The sequence below is a fragment of the Colius striatus genome, chromosome 3 (genome assembly GCF_028858725.1).
Source record: "Colius striatus isolate bColStr4 chromosome 3, bColStr4.1.hap1, whole genome shotgun sequence".
Lineage (NCBI taxonomy): Eukaryota > Metazoa > Chordata > Aves > Coliiformes > Coliidae > Colius > Colius striatus.
The window spans coordinates 17722849-17742594 of NC_084761.1; the positions used below are offsets into that span (position 1 = coordinate 17722849).

Here is a 19746-nt window from a genome sequence, read left to right on the forward strand (position 1 = left end):
GCTTGGTCTTTATCAGCCACTTGCTGAGACAGCTTGATAGATGTGAACATCAGCTGCTATTGCATGAATTCAGATGTTCTAAATTAGCTGTGACAAATGGAGCGGGGTAACGAAGGTCAAGTGCTTTTTTAAAAAAGCCTTTGTGAGCAATATGTGGCACACTTCAGTTGTAAACTGAAGGTTTACTCACAGCTCTCCAGAGATCTATGAGAGCTTCAAGAGTGTATTAAAAACAGGTCGAAGGACTTTTTTACTCAGAGGTAGACTTTAGGGACACTCGATAGAAAAGCAAGACAGTTCACTTGGGAGTGACGATATTCACTTCTCTCTGACTCTTATTTTGGGCTCTTTTCTGGAAATGCCTTTCCTCCTCTTGGCCAAACTACGTGCTGAGCCTGTTTTATCGGAGAAGTCGCATTGTTTGTATCCTCACGTTGCCTCCTGTGAACATACTGTAGTGCTGCAAATCCTGGTCAAGTGCAAGACTGACTGTGATTGAAGCAGCCTCTCCTCAAATGCAGCAGTGGGCAACAGGAGGGACTTGAAATTGCTCACACTTGGGTGCCAGGTGCTCTCTCAGGCATCTGCTGACCCTGCTGGGAACGCCGTGCCTGAAGCAGGCTGGTATGCTGCGATGAAGCAAGGGAAAATCCTCCTCCTTCCCCTTTCTTCATGTTGCTCATCCCCACTCTGGTCAGGACAGAAAGCCTCCCTTGGCTTTGGTCAGTGTTTTGGCGAGTCCCGTGGTGTCCCCAGAGGTGCTGGGCTGCAGACCTGCAGGAGAATGTGCGCCCATCTGAAGCTGGGCGAGATCTGCTTTTGGTATCAGTATTGCCCTTGAATTTTATTACAGCTTGTTTTCAGAGGTTCATTTAGTGTCAAATCTCATCTGACAGGGTTGTTTCTCAGCTGTGACTGAGTATTTAGGAAGCTTTCACAGAATATTTTGCCTGCTGGTAAGTACACGTTTCTTTTGGAGACAGCTTTGAAACACAATGGAGTGAGGACTGCCGAAGGCAGATGTACCCAACACAGGGCTGGCCTCGTGGAGACACAGAGGCTGCTCTTGTTGAGTTGCCGGTGGTTGGATCCTTCTTTGACCAGCTTCAATGGATGTTTGGGTCCCTCTTTGGCCAATGGGCAAAGGTTCAATGGGCAGCTTTCAGTCAGTGCCAGAGGTAAAGGCTTCGGTGTCATGAATGTCAAAGGGTCGAGTTTTGAGTGCCTGAGGCTGTGCACTCTTCTGACCAGAGGAGATTTTATCTTTCACTTGTATGAGCTTTTGGAGATTGCCGTGCTGAACTGCAGGGTGAAGTCATTCCACCTTTGGTGTACCACAACATGTCCAGTGGAGCTCCTCATGATGAGGCGAGCACTGAACGAGCAAGGACTGCCTTTTGTCACCTGGGCTGATTTGAAGTAAAATGCTCTGTCTGGGCATCCCCTCCTTTTGAGGACATTGCAAAAGCTTAGAGATTACTGTGAGGAAAATCCCTTCCACTCGGGGAGAGGTGACTTTATTTCCTTTCCAGTGTGTACACTCTCTGTGAAGCGGCTCTGCTCGTGGCAGGAGCAGGTACCGGCAGCTCCAGGGTGCTTTTGTCCCCCTCCCTACAATTACATTTGCAAATCCTGGAGACTGTTCCGATAGTTCTCAGTGGAGGAGTTTCTCAGATATTTGTAGGTGCTGCAGGTGACCTTGAATAGAGACTTTTACAGCACGGAGAACCTTGCAAGAACCAATTAGCAGCAGCAAAGGCTTGGAGATTACTTGTGAGGCTCCTATCTGGAGGAGCTGCGAGCAGCAGCCAAATTGAACTGCTGGAATCGGGTTAATGGAATTTCATGCTAGACTGAGCTCAGCGCCAGCCTTGCACTGGCGCATATTTCTAAAAATTAAACCCGAATAAATTGTGAGATAGCTTTTGCAAACTGTGGTTCAGCAAATTAGATAGCCCCTGGACCAATGAGGAGGTGCCGAGCCACTGATGAGATTTGGTGTTTAAAAGAAAAACGTGGGGGTTTTGTGAAGCTCCTTAATAAGCCATTGTGATTGCAGCAGCTTGCGCGGTTGCGGGGGGATGCAGGAGGAGTGCTTGCTATTCTGGTGTGTTCAAAATGGATTTGTAGCTTCCTACGTTCAGCCTGAACCGGCACGGGAGTGCAATTCGCTTCAATATCAGATAGTAAGGGAGGTGGGGCTGGATAAAAAGTCCTGTATCTTACCTTGGTATATTTATATTCACCTTTTCTGGTGGGGTGAGAGGCAGAAGCTAGCTTTGAGAGGGGAAAAATAAAGCTTTCTTAAGGGCTCTGTTCTGTGTTTTGAGTGACCTAAAGCATGTTACAGGGCAGCTCCCTGGGCACGTGCAGGCTGCAAGGAGAGGAGTAACAGGGTGATGGGCTGATGCGGTTCCCAGTTGCTCTGGCAGAGATTAACTGGGAACCAGCTGAGCAGTGCCATGTGTGGGGGTTGGTAACTTCCCCAGCGCCCTTCTTGGTGCTGTCCCTGTCACGGAGAAGGTTCCTGTAGCTCAGGGTAGGCTTTGACCTGCTGAGGAATGTGGGAATTCAGGAGCGCTTACTGGTTTTATAATGACCTTTCTCCATGCTGTTTTCAGTAATTTTTTTTCTCTTTTCTCAGAGAGCCAAGATTGGAACAGGCTCCAAGGCTGCAGATGAGAAGACAACAAACGCCATCTCTAAATTGGACAACAATGGGAGCAGAGATCGGATGAAACTTTCAGATTTCAATTTCCTGATGGTGCTGGGAAAAGGAAGCTTTGGGAAGGTGTGGTACAACATATGCCTTCTCACTTTCTGTCTTTGACATGTGTATTTCCAGCATTTCTGAGCTGTGGCCATGGGGCTACACCAGCCTGTCCTATCCTTGCCCTACCCGAGAGCACTGGTGTCAGGGCAATGGGAGCCCAGTTTATTGGCTCCCTTACAGGCTGTGTGACTGCTGTGTCATGGTGATGAAGACCTGAGATCTCAGGTCAGACCATCACAAAAATCGAGTGGTCTCTTTTGGGAAGCAAAGCACGTGCTATGTCTATAAGACCTCTTTTATTTGGCCATTTTTTTCCCTCTAATAATTACAAATATATGTGAACATTTTGATTAACTTTCCAGACCGGTTATAAGTGGTAACAGGATTTCATTCTTCTAGTAATTATGTGACTCGGAGCCTTCATTATTCTTGGGGTCTTGCCAAGTTTGTCATGATTTCCATTAGAAATTTCAGTGCTGGAGTGGCTGCTGGAGCCGCACGGCCAGGAAGGTGGGCTTCCTTCTCTGTGCACCAGCACGGCCTTTGCTGGTGGGATGGATGGCCTGATGATGCTCTGAGTTGCCTTAATTGCAGGGAGTACTGCTCTGCCTTTGGGCATGCCTCTGGGGCAGGCAGCAAAGGCAAGGGGTGAATGCCAGAGGAGCGATGCTCACCTGCTGAGCACGATGAGGTGAACCCACATTTCACAGCTGGGATGCATTCTCTCCCCTGGCCTTTTGCTGCTGGTGTTTGAGCTCAAGGAGGTTTGTTCTCTCTCTGGAGGGGTTTAGGGATCCACTGAAACATCTGTTATGGGAAGAGAATGGGGAGTCCCTGCTGGTTCTCAGCACTCAGAGCATCAGCCCACGGTTGCCCTGCCAGCAATGGGGCTGGGTAAGGAGGCTGCCGTTACTCTGCCTTTCACATCTTTGCTGCAGGTTGGCAGCCTGGGGAGCAGGAAAGCCCTGTGCCTTGTGCTTGTGCTGCTCTCAGTAATGTATACATATCCGTTTCTGTGTCGCTTTTGCCCCCTTTTCTCTCCCTCCCAACACCTAATCCCTTTTAAGGTCTGTGCCTGGCATCTGGAAGCTCTGTAGTTGTGATTATTTTATTTTTTTCCCCCCTCTTCTTCCTTTTAATTTGAGAAACATTAGCAAACTCTTCAGTTGGCATCATGGCTTATGTAAGGGAATGTGTGACAGAAACTGTTCCCTGGAACAGAATGTTATAAATATGCTAATTAGCGCTTATTAAAACAGCACGTTGGTTTCTACTGTCAGATGCAGCTTCACCCTCACGTGTGCTCGCTCCTCCACAGCTCCCTCCTGCCTCCCGGCACGGGGACGCCGAGCTGGCACAGAGGAGAGTGCCCAGCCACAGAGGACACTTTGCTACCTGCTTGGTTTGCAGTGGTGCAGAGGTGCCAGATGTTTTGGAAGCAGCCAGGCAGAGATGTGCAGAGTGGTGGTTGGTGCGGAGAGGAGCCCAGCTCTGCAGCCTCAGCTCCCAGCAGGTTCCTGCCCTTGGTGTGCTGAGCATCTGGTTGTGTCCATGGCACTGGTGTCCTTCTCCAGGGCTGACACTGCCAGCCTCTCTCCTTCCAGCCTCTACTGCTGCAGTTCAAGCAGGCTGTGAGAGCTCTTTGGATATAATCACACTGTTTTAGCGAGTCTTTGTCTCAGGCATAAGCTTATTAACCCTTTGGCATCAGTAGCTCAGATTGACTGAAGCTTATTTCTCTCTCTCCACCACTACGGCTGTCTGGGGTCAGGAGGAGCTACAAGTTGGCCTTGGCAGAGTGTAATAAACTTCTCTTTCTCCACATTGAGCATCAGGTTATCTCCAGTTATTATGCTGGAGCATTCCCAAACAAATACTCTATATTACAGGAATACATCAAATTAAATATCAGCTTTTTCTGCACCAAAAAAAAAAAAACCCAAGTACAAAAAAGAACACAATCTACTTTCCAGAGAGTGAGCAGGCAGAGGGAGGTCTCCACAGAGCCAGGCACTACGCTTTACAGGATGGAAAATTGCTCTTGTTTGGAAAGCAGCTCAGGAGCAGGGGCTTAGGCATGCGTGTGCTGGGTTGGTGTGTTCAGCCCCAGGATGCCAGGCAACCCTCAGAGCTCCTTGATACTCCAGGACCTTCTCAGGCTAGCCCTGCTGATGCCCGCCAGAGCATCAGGAGCTGAGTGGTGCCAGTTCCACATTGGGCTGCCAGGGTGAGGGAGATCTTCCTGACTGAAGAGGCAGCACTTGGCACAGCACAGCCTGGGTTTGCTTCGCTGTAATATAAATAAAGGAAAGTTAAATTCTGTGACTTGCTCATATTTTTGCAGCTAATCAATCTGTCATGCTATCAAACTGTCAATCTTTTCTGGGGGTTTTATGGTGTTTTTCTGAGCAGGGCTGATTCTTTTGCCTCTGCAGTTATGGATTACAATGCAATGGGAGACAATTTTCATGTCCTGTGATAATCTTCAAGGTCTAAAATGCTTTCGTCTCTTCTCTTGCTATGAAATATGGCAGAAGGACTGTCAGCTGGCATGCTCAGGCTCTGACTTGGCCCTGGGCACGTGGTGGGGTTTGGGTGCATGCACCCTCCTTGGCCTCATGTGGCTCATGCTCTGCGTAGGCCGTTACCAGCCACGCTGGGTGCATCTTCTTGGTCGTCTCTTTCTGTATGGCAACGGTTCCCAAGCTTTTTCTTTGTCATCACCAGCCATTGCTGAAGCTCACTCACTGCTGGCTGTCCTTCTCCTGAGGCCTTAGCTGTACTCATGCTGAGGTCACCACGGGAATGGCGATGCCAACGTGCTGGAGCCAGGCGCTGGCACACGGAGAACAGGGGCTCAGAGCCAGCCCCTCTGCCCAGGCTGTCACTGGCACTGCTCCCACTGAGCTGCTGCAGGCAGGGGCACAGGGAGACAGCCTCAGAGCAGCCCTAGCTCCTGCTCGGAGAACAGGCTAAGCCCTGCTAATGCCTGTGTAGACTTCATGCCTCTCACTCAAGGTGCAGGAGGTATTTTCTCGATTGGTCACAGGCCAGAGCCTGCAATCTCTTCTACATATGCAAATTCACGGTGATTACAGCATCCTGAACAGCCTTAGTTAGTCTCCACGTGCATTTCTGGATCTGCTCACTATGCCAGCCCAGATGTAAGAGAAATAGAGCGACGTGGGGTTCTCAGCATCCCACTGCGCCCATGCAGACCCGCACGCTCACGCTTGGCCTCTTCACTGGGACTTTTCGGCAACTGCAAAGTCCTTTTGCCTTTTACATTTCCGTAAGGCAAGACTGGTTGGCTCAGCTCTGGCTTGGGCTTGCCATGCCATTGGGAAGCTGCCACATGAAACATTCACAGTCCATGCACATCCCAGAGTGGCTCTTTGTGTTTGGTACACCAGTGACCCATGCCACGCTGCAGGGACCTGCTGTGCTGGGGGGCTGGTAGCTACATCCCCAACTGAGTGGGAATCACAGACTGATGGCTCAGTGGCACCTGCTGCTCAGGGAGAGATCTCCCATGTGGGACTGGCTCTGATCACCCCTGCAGCGTTCAGCTCCCCTGTGGTGTTATTTACCACAGCCCACCCCCCTTCTCCAGCAGCCTTTGTGTTTGTCTGCCCCAGGGAAAGCTCTCCTGCTACCTCCCCTGGGAGTCTCCAAGCAAAACATCTTGAAAAGCCCCAGGATGCCTCCCAAGCCCTGCCTGGTACTGCACTCTCTCTGCTTCCAAAGGGAGCTCCAGCTGCCGCCATCCCTTCGGGCCAGCAGCAGATGCCAGGCTCAGGTTCCCTGATTTAGTTACTTGTTTTCTGAAAGGTTTATGGATAGCAAAGTAGGGCAGTACGTAATTGATATTGCCTGTAGTGCACTTACTCCCAGGTAACAGTCTTCGTCTTCTTAGAAACTCTTCTTGGAGCAATCACTCCTCTTTTTCTGACAACTTTGAATGGCCAAAGCCCATCTGCTTTTATCACTTGAAAGTCAGCCCTGTTTTTTAGCACCTGTGCATCGTGACTTGTGAATCCCAACTCACATTACAAAGGTGAAGACAAATGAAGGCAATGAGCTGAAAGAGTTCAGCTGGTGCAGAGCCACAAGGGAGGGCAGAGCCACAGGCTCAGTGTGAAGCCGCTGTGTCTGCTGCTCTGGCACCCTCTCCTGTGGTCTGGGCACCCTGTCTGCAGGCCATGGGCACTCCTGTGAGGACAGCTCACCCATTTGGTGCTACTGCAAGGCACCTAAGGAAGCTGGAAAGGATGAAGCACAGATCTGGTCCCAGTCCTTGTGTCTTGCTGGGCTGTATCACAGCAGGATGCTGAGCTGCTCCAGGTTCTCAACTTTTTTAAACATCGGTGAGTAAATAAATCAGTTGCTGAGGTCACTGGCATGCTGTCAGTCTGCTTTTTAGCCCCGCTGACGGATGAGTGCAGCGTGTGGCTGCTGCAATCCTGGCCCTGCTGATGAAAATGTAAATGTCAGTGGTTTCTCCAAAGCACTTGGCACTGAGGAGCCCCGATGCCTTTCCTGGCTAATCCTGACAAGCAGCGTGTCAAGGACAGCCAGGCTCTGCAGCACCGCAGCCAGGCGCTGGCCCAGCCACAGCCACGTGCTGTCAGAGACTCTGCTTTCCCTCTGTACTGACACTTTCACTCTCAACAAGTTGACTGGGCACCAAAGACCTCAGTCATCAGGCTGTGTCCCCTGCCTTGCCACCCCAGGGCTGGCACACCGCTATCCTCTGCCCAAACCCCAAAGTGGGTTGCTCTGCCCCGAGACAGGCTCTGCCCATGCTCCAGCTCCCTGGGGAGGCTCAGGGCTCTGTGGGGCAGTCAGGCACATTGTGGTGGGGAGTGTGGGGCTCTTGTCCCATATTATCTATGTAGAGGCCACCAAGAACATTAATTCCACTGTCCTTGGAGTCTCAAAAGCCATCTGTGAGACCCACTGGCTGTTCCTTTCCCAGCCTGCTACAGTCTGAAATGCATCTCAGTTCCAGCCTATTGCTGTTGACTTGTGTAGTTTATTTTCAAAACACCCAAACTCCTGTTCTTGATGTGACTGGAGGATTTCTTCAGACTCTTTCAAATGGAAAGCAATTCATTTCCACTGAGCACTCAAACCTAATGTGATGAGAGAGTGTGAGGGGAAGAATGGGAAGCAAAGTGTGGTTTCAGAGTCTGTTTATTTTGCCGGCAGCCTGGGGAGCAGCTTCCACTGATGAAGCGTGCTGGATCGGTCTGGGGATCCTCACTGGGGCTGGTGGGATTAATGAGGGGAATTTGCACCAGCAGAAGCAGTGTATCCCATTTATTGCAATAAATAGTCCTGAAAACGGATGAAATTGGTTTAAGTGGAAGGTTGGATGGATTCTTCTAGATTAGAGGGGCTTTGGCTAGATGACGAACCAGCATGTAACTGGATGTTGATCACTGCATGTGCTGTGGAGGGCATGTGTGAGGCACAGAACATTTTGCAGGTTCTGTCATGCTATTGCCTATATACTGACTTAATCATTTGATGGACTCTGTGTTCAAGATCTGAATTCCCTGCCTTGATGCTACTGGTACTCTGAGGGTGCTGAGCTGAGACCTGACTCAGGGATTAAGGATGATGAGGGGTACTCAGACATCAGCAGACCCCTTGGACTGGGTTCCTTGAGGTGATTAGGTGATGAGGAAGTAAATGTGTAACTTTTTAGGTTCGTGCTTCTGGAAATACCACTGGTAGCTTTCTGCATCATTTGGCACCTGAATCGCTTTTCAGGGTTATCATGGGAGCCACGGGAGAATAAGCACACAGTTACTTTTAACTGTTGGCCATGGCAAGCTAGAAGCATGGCAGATCCACACTTTCCTTCATCCTGCATGTGTCCTGTGCCTCGTGCAGGTGATGCTGGCAGAGAGGAAGGGCACAGACGAGCTCTACGCCGTGAAGATCTTGAAGAAGGATGTTGTTATCCAGGATGATGACGTAGAGTGCACGATGGTTGAAAAACGCGTCCTGGCTCTCTCTGGGAAGCCCCCGTTCCTGACCCAGCTCCATTCCTGCTTTCAGACGATGGTAAGTGCCAGTGCCACAGCCTGTGCCAAGCAAAGGGCAGGGTGGGCTGGGGACCCTGCTGGGACCTGAATACGGAGCATTAGGAATCTGACACTGTGCAAGTCAAGTTTGAGTCACTTGGCTTCAACAGTGAGTTTATGAGCAGAAACCTTCTTCTAGAGACCTGATGTCACCAGATACTGGGGACCAATGCCTTTTGGGGTGGCTGCGGGGTGCCTGGGAGCTGTGTGGATGGAGATGTAGGAACTCCTATGCTAGTTATACATTTTAGCTTCTCTGAAACATACCTTTGCTTTTATTCACTTTTCTGGGTATCCATCAGCACGCTTGCAAAGGCAGCCACATGCTTTCTGCCTTGGCAACCGCGTCCCGTTGGCTTGCAAGAATGCCTCCATGAACACAATGTCTGTGTGTCAAAGTAACAGGCAGTAACAGTATCTGCACCCCTGAGATGTTTTCTCTGGGGAGCTGTTGATGGCGTTAGATGTGATTTCCTGGCCCGTGGTATCCCTTAGAGTGATGTGATTTTTCTCAGGAGTCATTCTTGAGGTCATAAACCTGAGTAGAGAGTGAAAACCAATACAAACCACGGGAAATTTGGTTTGCAACGGACGTATGGTTGAGTTTGTACAAATCAGAAACGGGGAGGGGGAGTGTTGAAGAAGCCAGGGACCTTTAAAGCAATCTTTGCCCGGCCATCAAGCACCTGTGAGCAAAAATGTCCAGGTATGTGTCAGCGGGAGCAGGGAGACAGAATCAGCAGAGTCCCTTAGAACGATGACAATGCTGTCCAGGAGGATTACATTTTAATACTATACCAGAAATTTCATTTACCAAACACATTCAGTGTATTTAAAGCCTGAGGACTGGCTTTGCAGCACAGTAATCAAAATGTGGCAGGAGAAACTATTTCACACAGCATCTCTCTGGCATCTGAAGTGAGTCAGCGCAGGATTATTCCTGGCAGACCTATAGTAGCTTAATAGTAATCGTATTTGTAATGTAATCAAAATGTATAGCTGGGTGTATTATCAAACGCTGGCACAAAGCGCTTGGATTTCTGGGAGCACAGTCCAGAGCACACTTCTCAGCCAGGACTGTTCCTTCAGCGACTGTGGGGAGAGAGAAAAGCCCTAAATCCATGTTTTAAAGTGAATACGAGCACTGAGAGCACTCATGCCTGGGTGTGAAGGACAAGACAAGCCCTGTGTTGGTCTAGCTGAGGGATCCTGGGGTGCTCTGCCCTGAAAGTGTCCTGGATCAGAGCCTGGTTTCCCAAGGAGGTGGGGGGGTGAGATGAGTGTCCTCAGGTGAGCCATGCTTTTGCTGACCTCCTCCCTTCCCTCTGGGGCACGGCAGCAAAGGGCACAGCAGCAGCAGTGACACTGAGAAATGATAAAACTCGGCTGTTGTCCTGGCTCTGACTCCTGTTCACAGTGAGAAGTCAGGTGGGAGATGGACCTAAGGAGTGGTTAATTAGAAGGAGGAAGGTATTGGAAGAGCCATTGTTGCTGTGCCTTGGCTGCCCAAGGAAGGAGATGTGCATGTTTTATCAGCTGCAGGAGGGCCTCTGCAGGGAGTATTTACATATCTAGAACTTGCTGTTGCTCAATGAGTTTGGATGCCCCAGACTTGGACAGAGCCCGTGTTTTTCTGTCATAGACCAGAGCCAGGACAGCCTTCCGTCGCCATCCCTCTCTTCCAGCCTGTAGGCTGGCCAGCCATCTGGCTCTTTATTCATGATGTGTTTTTTCTCTGAAGCACCAACATTCTCTTCTCCACTCAAATGAGGAAAGCTCAAATCCTGCTTTTAGAGCTGAGCTGGCTGTTTCAAGAGACTGTCTTTTTTAATATTCTTCCTTCTTGAAGTTGATCGATATATTTAGGAAACAGCTGCAAACGAGCACACTGTCCCTTGGCTTTCCAGTGACTGTCAGAGGATGACTAGGGTGCAGTGGTCGCTGAAGGTGACTTTGCCTGCCCTGCACATTACTGCTCAGCCAGAACGATGCTTTGGCAGAGGCAGCCCTTTACAGAGGGGTAGACTCTGAAATTTCCAACCATCTGAGAAGCCAAAGTCTTCTCTATCCCATCAGTGCCACAAATTCTACACATCCTGATTGCCCCTTAGGTACCATATTAAATTTCAGCAGTTGCCAGGCTGTGCTGAGCTGATTACCCCTTATCATGGTAATGTTCACATTTGCATATCTTCTGGGCTCCTTGTCCTTACTGCAAAAGCAGGGTAAGGTTGATTTAAGGAGGAAGTGGAGAATGGGAAATATGAAATACTATGTAAAACTGTGAACCTGAAGCTCTAGAAGTGCTCCAGCCTTTGTGTCTTCCCTTCCATGGTCCAGGGCTGGGCTGAGCCTGGGGATGTCTTTAGGCTCCTGTGCATTGAGGCCCGGTGGCTGGTTTCTGAAGGCTATAGAAAGTTGCTTATTGGAAGACGGATGACTTGGGCCTGATGTTATGCAGTGCTTTGCTTTTCTTATCCAGAAAAAACCTGCACACAGGTCAGAGCAGAGATGTCTGCTGGTGGGGAAGACCCAATCAGACAGCAGCCTACGTCCCACTCCTACATGCTCTCTGATGGTCCAGAGGTGCTGCTTCTCCCTCCCCAAGAAGCAGCAGTTTAGGTTGGTGGGTTTGTCAGTCACACTGGTTTCTTTACAGCCTTTTCCCATTATCAGAAAATGAGCTGTGAAACTTCAGAGGAAAGTAGCACTTCAAGGGTGTGGATTCCCCAAGGTAAAGACGTCATTGGTGTAGAGCTTCTACTTGCCCAAGTCTTGTGTCCTCCAGAGCTTGTTCTAGAGCTCTGTTTGAGATACAGCATGGTAAGATCCAGCTGCTTTTGGTTTATTAATCCACAATTTTGAGCTTTGAGAGAAGGTTCAGGTCTTGTTTCTTGGCTTATTGCTCTCCTCAAGGTTTCTCAAATCTCCTTATCAGTGTTTAGAGGACTGAGCTAACATCCAGCAGTGAGTGCAGGAGCCGTGCTGTGTACATGAGCCGTGCTGTGTACATGAGCCTCCTGCCAGCCCACCACAGTCACTGTAGCACAGGGCAGTGTGCAGCAGAAGCCCAGCCAGCCCCTGCACTGGCGGGGGGACTGGACTAGATGATCTTTTGAGGTCACTTCCAGCCCTTGAGATTCTCTGATTCTGTGTGTGAACATTAAGTGCATCCTCAGGTCAGGCTGGGAGGAGCAAGGAGAGGGGCTTCAGCCTCCTCCTGGCTCCTTGGCTTGACCACTGCAGGTATGTGCATCCGGCATCCCAGCACTACCACAGGCTGCTCCCAGGGAGAGGGTGAGACAGGCAGCTGAGGATGGCCCATGTCCCTCCTGGTGCCTGGCTGAGTTGTACTGGTCATTGCCTGTCCCCATGGGAACTGCTCGTGTCCCTTGTTTGTCTCTTCACTGAAGCTGTGTGGTGCATGGGGAAATACCATTATAGAGCTGTCTGATCAGACACCCTGCAGAGTGACTTCACTGAGGAATGTGAGCAAGTTTATTGATGGGAAGTGAAAAACTCAGTTTTAGGAATTCCTCACACGCCTTCCCCATCAGATTTATCTACATGAGTGCAGGGCTTAAGTCCAGAGTGTTGCAAAAGAATTGATGTATCTGTCTGACTGACTCTGTGTGTACATCAGCTCCTCCTGCACCCCTTGGGAAGGGCAATGATGATAACTGCACAGCCATGAAAAATGTAGGCTGGTCCTTATTTCTGACCCCTGCAGAGTCCCTGCTCTAATAATTCTGTTGCTAATTGTTTGCTTTGTTTTTCTTTAGGATCGCTTGTATTTTGTGATGGAATATGTGAATGGTGGGGACTTAATGTACCAGATCCAGCAGGTTGGGAGGTTTAAAGAGCCACATGCTGTGTAAGTTCATAGCCCTAGTTTGGCACCTTCAGGGTAGGTATTTGATGTACCTTGGTCACTTGGCTGGAAGTACAGTCCAAGCCACAGGCTTTTGTGATGCAAGTCCTGGGCAGAAAGGGAGGGGAAAGGAAGGACAGGAGGAATCAGAACACACAAGTTTATTCTTTGCCTGATGCCAATGATGCTGATGCCTTCAGCTTATCTTTGGGTTACATTGCACTTTTTAATAGGTGAAGAATTGACCTGCATAGAAGCACCAGGATGGGGAGGTTTGGAGGCTTCCTGGGAGGCAGGAGCAGCAGCCAGTGAGCTCCCAGCCACTGTGCTGCCAGCACGCCTCGATTCTGCCCCGGGCCCTTTCCCTGGATTTGGTGGGGATATTTCGTCTTTGGCTTTTCTACTGCAGTTGCCAACCTGTCTGTTAACTGGGGACTTTTGGCAGCTCCCCCTTGTAATCTGAACAGAGCAGACATATTTGTGAAAGCTATCCTATGCTTAACTAAAAAAACAGCAGTGAGCAGAGCCCGGGTGGGTTTGAACCCGGTGCTTTGCACTCTGGCAGAGTCCTCTGACACCCCGAATGTTCTTTCATGAAAGCAGTGGCAGTGCATGTTGTCTCCTGGGGCTACCCGAGCTGACAGGCAGCTCCTCGAGCCACATTGCCGGCACACAGTAACAAACAGCCGTGGAGCACAGCTCTCGCTTCATGAGAGTTGGCGTAAGGAGAAGTGACAGCCCCCTGCCAGCCCTCAGCAGCCCGAGTGCAGCTCTGCCCCATCCGAACGGAGGGTGGGTTGTGTCATTCTCCTGTGATACTTGTCTGGTATTTTTATGTCATAGCTGTCTGTATCCTTTGGTTGTGTATGTCCAACGCCTTTCCTTCAGTGCAACCGGGTTTGAAAGGTTTTCATTTTGATTCATCTCCTTTTAATTACCAGTCTTCCTTTTAAATCTTCCATTTCAGATTCTATGCGGCAGAAATAGCCATCGGCCTCTTCTTCCTGCAGAGCAAAGGCATCATTTATCGGTAGGTGAGCAAGTTCCTCCTTCCTCTCTTCCCCAGGGAGCTCCAGCCCTGCCAGAGCAATGTGGCAACCACGAGGTTGCATGGGGCTCCTGCAGCCCAGCTGTGCGGCACAGTGTGCGGCCACGGGGCCCTCCCTGCTGCTGCCACTTAGGGGTCTGGCAGCTGTGCCTTGGGTACACACACCCCAGAGCCTCACAATGTCACTGGGTTTAGAGAAGGTGCTTGCCTTTGTCCCTGTTTCATAGCAGCTTTGGTCCCTCTCTTGCCTCTATTTCATGTGTTTCCCTCCATGTGACACAAACGCTCACCGGCAGCACAGACCACTTCAGAGCCACATCAGGGCACGATTTTCTTACCGTTAACACCAGAGTAACGCATGCAAGTGGCTTATCCTGAGATCTGCAGTGCAAGTCTGTCACTTCTGGTGCAGACACTAAAACTTCTTTTCCCTTCACTATGTGATTGACAAGTTAGCCAGGTTACTACCAAGTGCTAGACTGGGCACTGAGGCCACTGGTGATGCACTGAGACCGACGTGCTGCTGCTCTGCCCTGCTTGGGAGTACTCCTAAAGCCCAAGGTAGAGCAGAGCATCCTAATAAGTGTCAGATACCATTAACTGCTTTGCAAAAAGAAATGCCAGCTGTGCTACAGAAGTCATGAGATGCTGAAGACTGTTCAAAGAAAGTGGAGCAAACCTGACATGAGGGATATTTTTTGCCATCAGCTACTACAGAAAGATTCTGGGTCTGTGGGTTCTCAATGGCCTTTCTTCTTTCCTTCAAATCTGAATCCAGGCTCCTGTCCGTCTGCCTTTGGCCTGACAGGGTTCTAAGCACTGGCACTGCAATTGGAAAAAAACAGTCTTTAAAAACAGCAAGAAGTTGTAAATTACACTGTTCCTTTTACTGGGCTGTTAGCTAAGCCTCGCACACAGTGCAGCCCCACAGCTCTTCCCAGTGAGGCATTTCCACCAGGACCTCTCAGCCCCAGCCTGGGCCCTGTGTGTTGTCTCTCCACCTGCAGACAAGGCTTGCAGCTGGGCAGAGCTGCAGAGACCCGGCTGACTGAGCCCATGGCAGGGCACAGCTTGTGCCTGCACCCGCGTGCCACTCTGTCACCTTCCTTGTCACTTAGTGTTTCCCTCGGGCAAGGGAAACCTTGCAGACATGCTCTGGTGCTGAAATGGAGACCTTTGAGTAATGCTTTGCTGTGCAGAACGTGAGCCAGGTGATCACAGCATGGCAATTACCTGGCTGGTAGCATATAAATTGCACCAGAAATTGGTCTGTCCTTTGGGTTGGAGCACCTGCCTCTGGAGAGGCTGCGTGGGGCTGGGGCCAGATCAGGAGCTGAAACAGCTGAAACTGTCTCCACAATTTGTGTTAAAGAGCAAAGCTCCTGCAGGGCTTGATATCACTGACAGATAACTCTGTGGATGAGGATCAGAGAGAAACATGGTTGATTTGTATTTTCGTGGGGGAACATAGCATAGCTGATGAAGGGACTTGTGCTGAGTAGGTACTTCTTCATTGCTGGTGAGCTGTAAGTACATTTTGATTTTCATAGGCGCAAAAAAAAAGTCTATTAAGTCTGTCTCCCTGCTAGATGAGAGTGTTTCTGTCCTACACTTAAAAGTGATTTGCCCAGCATGACATTCCTGTGGGTTCAAGTGAACTCAGCACTACCTCCTGACAGATCTCTGACTTATTTCTTAGGCCTTTCCCCAAACATTTTCTTGCAAAGAGACTGGGTGTGAGAAAAAGCCTGAGCTCACTCACAGGAGAGCACCCAGAGTCAGGAAACTCACGTCTTTGCTGGGTGGTTTCATGGGTGGTCTTTTGTGTCATTGTTCTGCTTTCACTTTGTAGAGACCTAAAGCTGGACAACGTGATGCTGGACAGTGAGGGGCACATAAAGATCGCAGACTTTGGCATGTGCAAGGAGAACATCTGGGACGGGGTGACCACCAAGACCTTCTGCGGCACTCCAGACTACATTGCACCCGAGGTAGGGGATGCACAAAGGCAGTAGATGCTCTGTGCATGTTTCAGCAGCCTCTTTTCCATGGGATGACCTTGCTTTGGGCAACTTTCTGATTGTAACTGAGACATTACTGCATTCATTGTCAGCTTGGAGAGTTCATCCCCTCAGTACTGTCCATTACCCTAAAGGCTACCTTTAAGGAAGCAGCAGTGCTGAAGCTGCCTCTCTGTTTGGTTACGTGCCCTGCTTCTGCCTCAAAGTACAGAAAAGCCTCTGTGCTGCTCTCCCTGCAGTGTGTTTTCCTTCTCTGGGTGTTTTTTCCACATCTATGCTGCTGGTGCCACCATGCCCATCCAATCCTTGGCACACTCAAACCCACCAAGGGCTGCTCCTTGCACGCCTCCTTGCTCCTGGAGAAGATGAGCCCAGGAGCTTAGCTTTGCCCTTCACCATGTGACAGCCACTTCCAGCACAACATGACGGGTGGGGAAAATGGAGTTATCAGTGGATGGTATTTCCATGTGAAGTGGAAATCTTATATAGATCTTTCCAGATTGCTACTTGCAGCAAAGGGCTGTATGCCTGATGAGGAAAGTTTCCCTACCTACAGCTCTAGATCACTCCACAATTGCTTTGCACTTGGTTATTAGGTGATGGAGTCAGATATGACATTTACATGAAGTGCTGTATGGGTGCAATTTCATGTCAGACTTGTGAAATTCGGGTAGGTAATTACTCCCAAATGTCTGTTCCTTTAATGTAAAAATATCCCTTCTCACTCTGCCGAATTTTCAATGAAGAAGTTAATATTTATCCTTTTAACTCTTTTAGAGACAAATTCTCTTTGCTAGGACACAGTTAGATGCACTTGTATGCTACACTACATTGTGTTGCTGCAGAGAGAGAGGTTTTTAATTACTCATTCAAATGTGTACTCCGTATCCTCATCCTACCGAGATTAATGTTGGTGTTCTGTTGGGACATAGCTCAGTTGCCGTGTGCAATTAATAGTCTTTCAAAGCAGGACAAATGACCAGTACTCTTGGTATTTGCCTCAGCATTATCATTTAAACTCTTATTTTCTTCTCCTTGCTCTGTTTGATTTTTTTTTTTCAAAAGAAGAACGGAAATCCAGAAATTAGGATGCAAATCATGATGGTACCCAGGGATGGTATTAAAGCCTGCTGCTAGTGAGTCTCAAAAGAGTGAATACACACATCCTCTGCTTTGGAAGCAGAAGAAGGGGTATAGAGTCCCAGTGTGGGCTCCTGCCATGTGGCCAGGCTGTGGCAGAGCCAGGGTCCCTGCATGTAGCCCCGCTCCAGGGCCCTTCTGTTGGACCGTGCTCCCTCCCGTTAGGAAGCTGCCATGTTCTCAAGCCAACGTGTCTTCAGGGTAAAAATGTCCTGTGATTTGCTTGACCCATTTTAAGCGCTTTTTCTATTCTAAGGTACAGCTCTGTGTGCCAAGGTGACAGGTACTAAGTGCAGATAACCCCACATGTGTAATTTCCTCTGAACTTCAGCTGTTGGGTTTTGACCTTCCCTAACGTGCAGTAGGCAACATCAATTTACAGAGATTGCTTTTCTGCAAGGATTTCTTCAGAGTACTGCTTTCTTTTAAAGGCCTTTACGGTGTGAACAGTTCACACCTCGGTTTCCCAGAGCACTCTTAAATCATCAAGTGAACAAGTGGGAGGAACTTCAAGGGCACTCAGTCGAGGAATTTCAGAGCTGAAACTGGACATCTGATCTCAGCAGGCAGGGCCAAGGCTGACCACAGGACCCCGTCAAGGCACTCGGGGCCATGTCTGCATGTTTGGATGTGTGGCTGGACCAGGAGCAGGACAGAAGAGAAGACTGCCACTGGTGGTGTTCTCTAATCATACCTTGGTGCTGATGCTTTTGCGGGATGGAGCTTGTCTCTCCCAGGGTGGGGTTGACAGCACTTGATGTGCATCTTGCTGAACCCCCTGGTTGCATTCTGTTGGACTCTGCAGAGGTCTTTGGCAGGGACAGGGGTGGCTGAACGCGAGGACTCAGACATTGCCCACAGACACTGAGTCACGGGAGCCTTAGACAGGCACAGGGGCAGCAACAGGCCTCTGGGGCTAGATATCTGTGTGCGTTCTTCTGTGATTAGCATGTGATTTGCACTTGAGTATAAGAATCTTTGCAGAATAGAGTTCTGTAATTAGGATGAATAAATTGCATAATTGTTTTGCAGTGAGTAACAGATGGCAAAGCCCAAGGCCTGTCAAACCCCAAACGCTGAAGTGATGCCCGTCAGCAGCAACCCAGCAAATTAACCAGAGCTTGAAAGACCCTTCAAAGCAGAAAGGTGCCCATGGGAGCCCAGCTCCTGCCATGGTCCCTGGGTTGGACCTGTCACTGCTCTCCTCCAGGCATGCTGGAGAGTGGAGGGACCCTTCATGCTGACAGGAAGAGGGGAGAGGGGGCTGACTGCAGGTAGCACCCCCAGCCAAGGGCACGGACCTGGCATCTTGTTGTAAATTCAGGGTATTCCACATTTTGTGGAGCAAATGATGTAAAAACACCAAAATTCATGGTTCAATGTCTTATCTGAAATAAATGTTGATATTTTTAAAATAAAAAAAAACCCAAACAACCAAACTCAGAAGTTATACCCTAACCCCAAAACAGCCCCACTGCTCGGTAAGGGTAGGGCTGGTGGTTGTTAGGCTGGCGTCTCAGTAAATAACCTTGCCCTTTTGTCCTAGGCTACAGCTTGAAATTGGTTTGCATTTTACCAAGAGGTTAAAAATGGGAGTTGTAACCCTGCTGTTTGTGTCGTTTTCAGATAATTGCTTACCAGCCCTATGGGAAGTCCGTGGATTGGTGGGCGTTTGGAGTCCTGCTCTATGAAATGTTAGCTGGCCAGGTAATTGAATTGTAATTGATTCCTGTGGGATTGTGTTGAGTTCCATTGTGAGCATATGCTGATGTGTGCTTTGGGTTGCTGCTGGCATGTGGGGAAGGGGGGGCAGCTCTCCTGTGCTGGGGGTGAAGCCGTGGCTGCAGCCCCGGGGACTGCAAGGCCAAGTGACCGCACAGCGCAGCCGGGGTGGATGTCACGGCTGGGGATCACAGCGGCAGATGGAAGCTCACGGATCAGGAAACACTGCTGAGCCTCTGTTTGCTTTGCCTTTAGGCACCCTTTGAGGGGGAAGATGAAGATGAGCTCTTCCAGTCCATCATGGAGCACAACGTAGCCTACCCCAAGTCCATGTCCAAGGAGGCAGTGGCAATCTGCAAAGGGGTAAGGGCTGACCTTCAATTTCTGGGGGGAGGGAGAAGTGCAGACGGCAGCACCGTGCTGTCTGCACACCTCTGGCAGTCCTACGTGCACAGCGGGGGCACAAGACCTCCCTTGCATCAGTCCAGGCTGCAGGCTCCCAGCACGAGGGGAATCTGACTCCATGGTGTTCTAGTACCTGTGCTCTCTGCTCCTAGAACCGCAACTTAAGCTTCTTTTTGTATATTTACTAAACCCAAGTGAAAATAACGCCTAGATCCTTTCTGTGCCATAACACTACTCTGAGCAGAAAGGCAGCTTGGACTGGAGGGCTGGCCTGTCTTTGGGTGAAGGTCAGGAGGAAACTGGAGCATTGTCTGGGATGTAGGAGTTGAGAGCATCTGCCCAGAGACCCCACTCCCCATTAGGTGACAATAGGGGAGCTCTAAGCGTCTTCACCTGAAATGGCAAATAAGGCTTAGAGAAAACGATTCCTAAGTAGTTTTGCTGAGATCAGGCACCAAGCCTTCATCCTGCAGAGGTTTCCGTTTAGCTCTGGTGAATCACCCGTTAGGGACACCTGAATTCAGTGCAGGTGTGTGACTGCTGGGGCAGGGCAGTGTTTTCATTACTATATCTCTTAATTTGCAGTGAAGCTCTGCATCGCCCAGCATCCTAAGCTCTCTGTGGACTGGGCCCAGGCAAGACTTAAATGAAGTCTGAGTTAATTTGGGTTG

General features: G+C 49.6%; 1 protein-coding gene across 2 annotated transcripts in view; it reads left to right on the forward strand.

Moving 5' to 3' along the window:
* PRKCB (protein kinase C beta) overlaps positions 1-19746 on the forward strand; it is a 125838-nt gene that overhangs the window by 85353 nt on the left and 20739 nt on the right. For both annotated transcript variants that reach the window (XM_061991950.1, XM_061991949.1), the window contains exons 9-15: positions 2645-2791; positions 8675-8848; positions 12651-12742; positions 13707-13769; positions 15640-15778; positions 18575-18655; positions 18926-19033. In XM_061991950.1, the coding sequence (XP_061847934.1) occupies positions 2645-2791; positions 8675-8848; positions 12651-12742; positions 13707-13769; positions 15640-15778; positions 18575-18655; positions 18926-19033 (804 nt within the window). The remainder of the gene's footprint in view (positions 1-2644; positions 2792-8674; positions 8849-12650; positions 12743-13706; positions 13770-15639; positions 15779-18574; positions 18656-18925; positions 19034-19746) is intronic.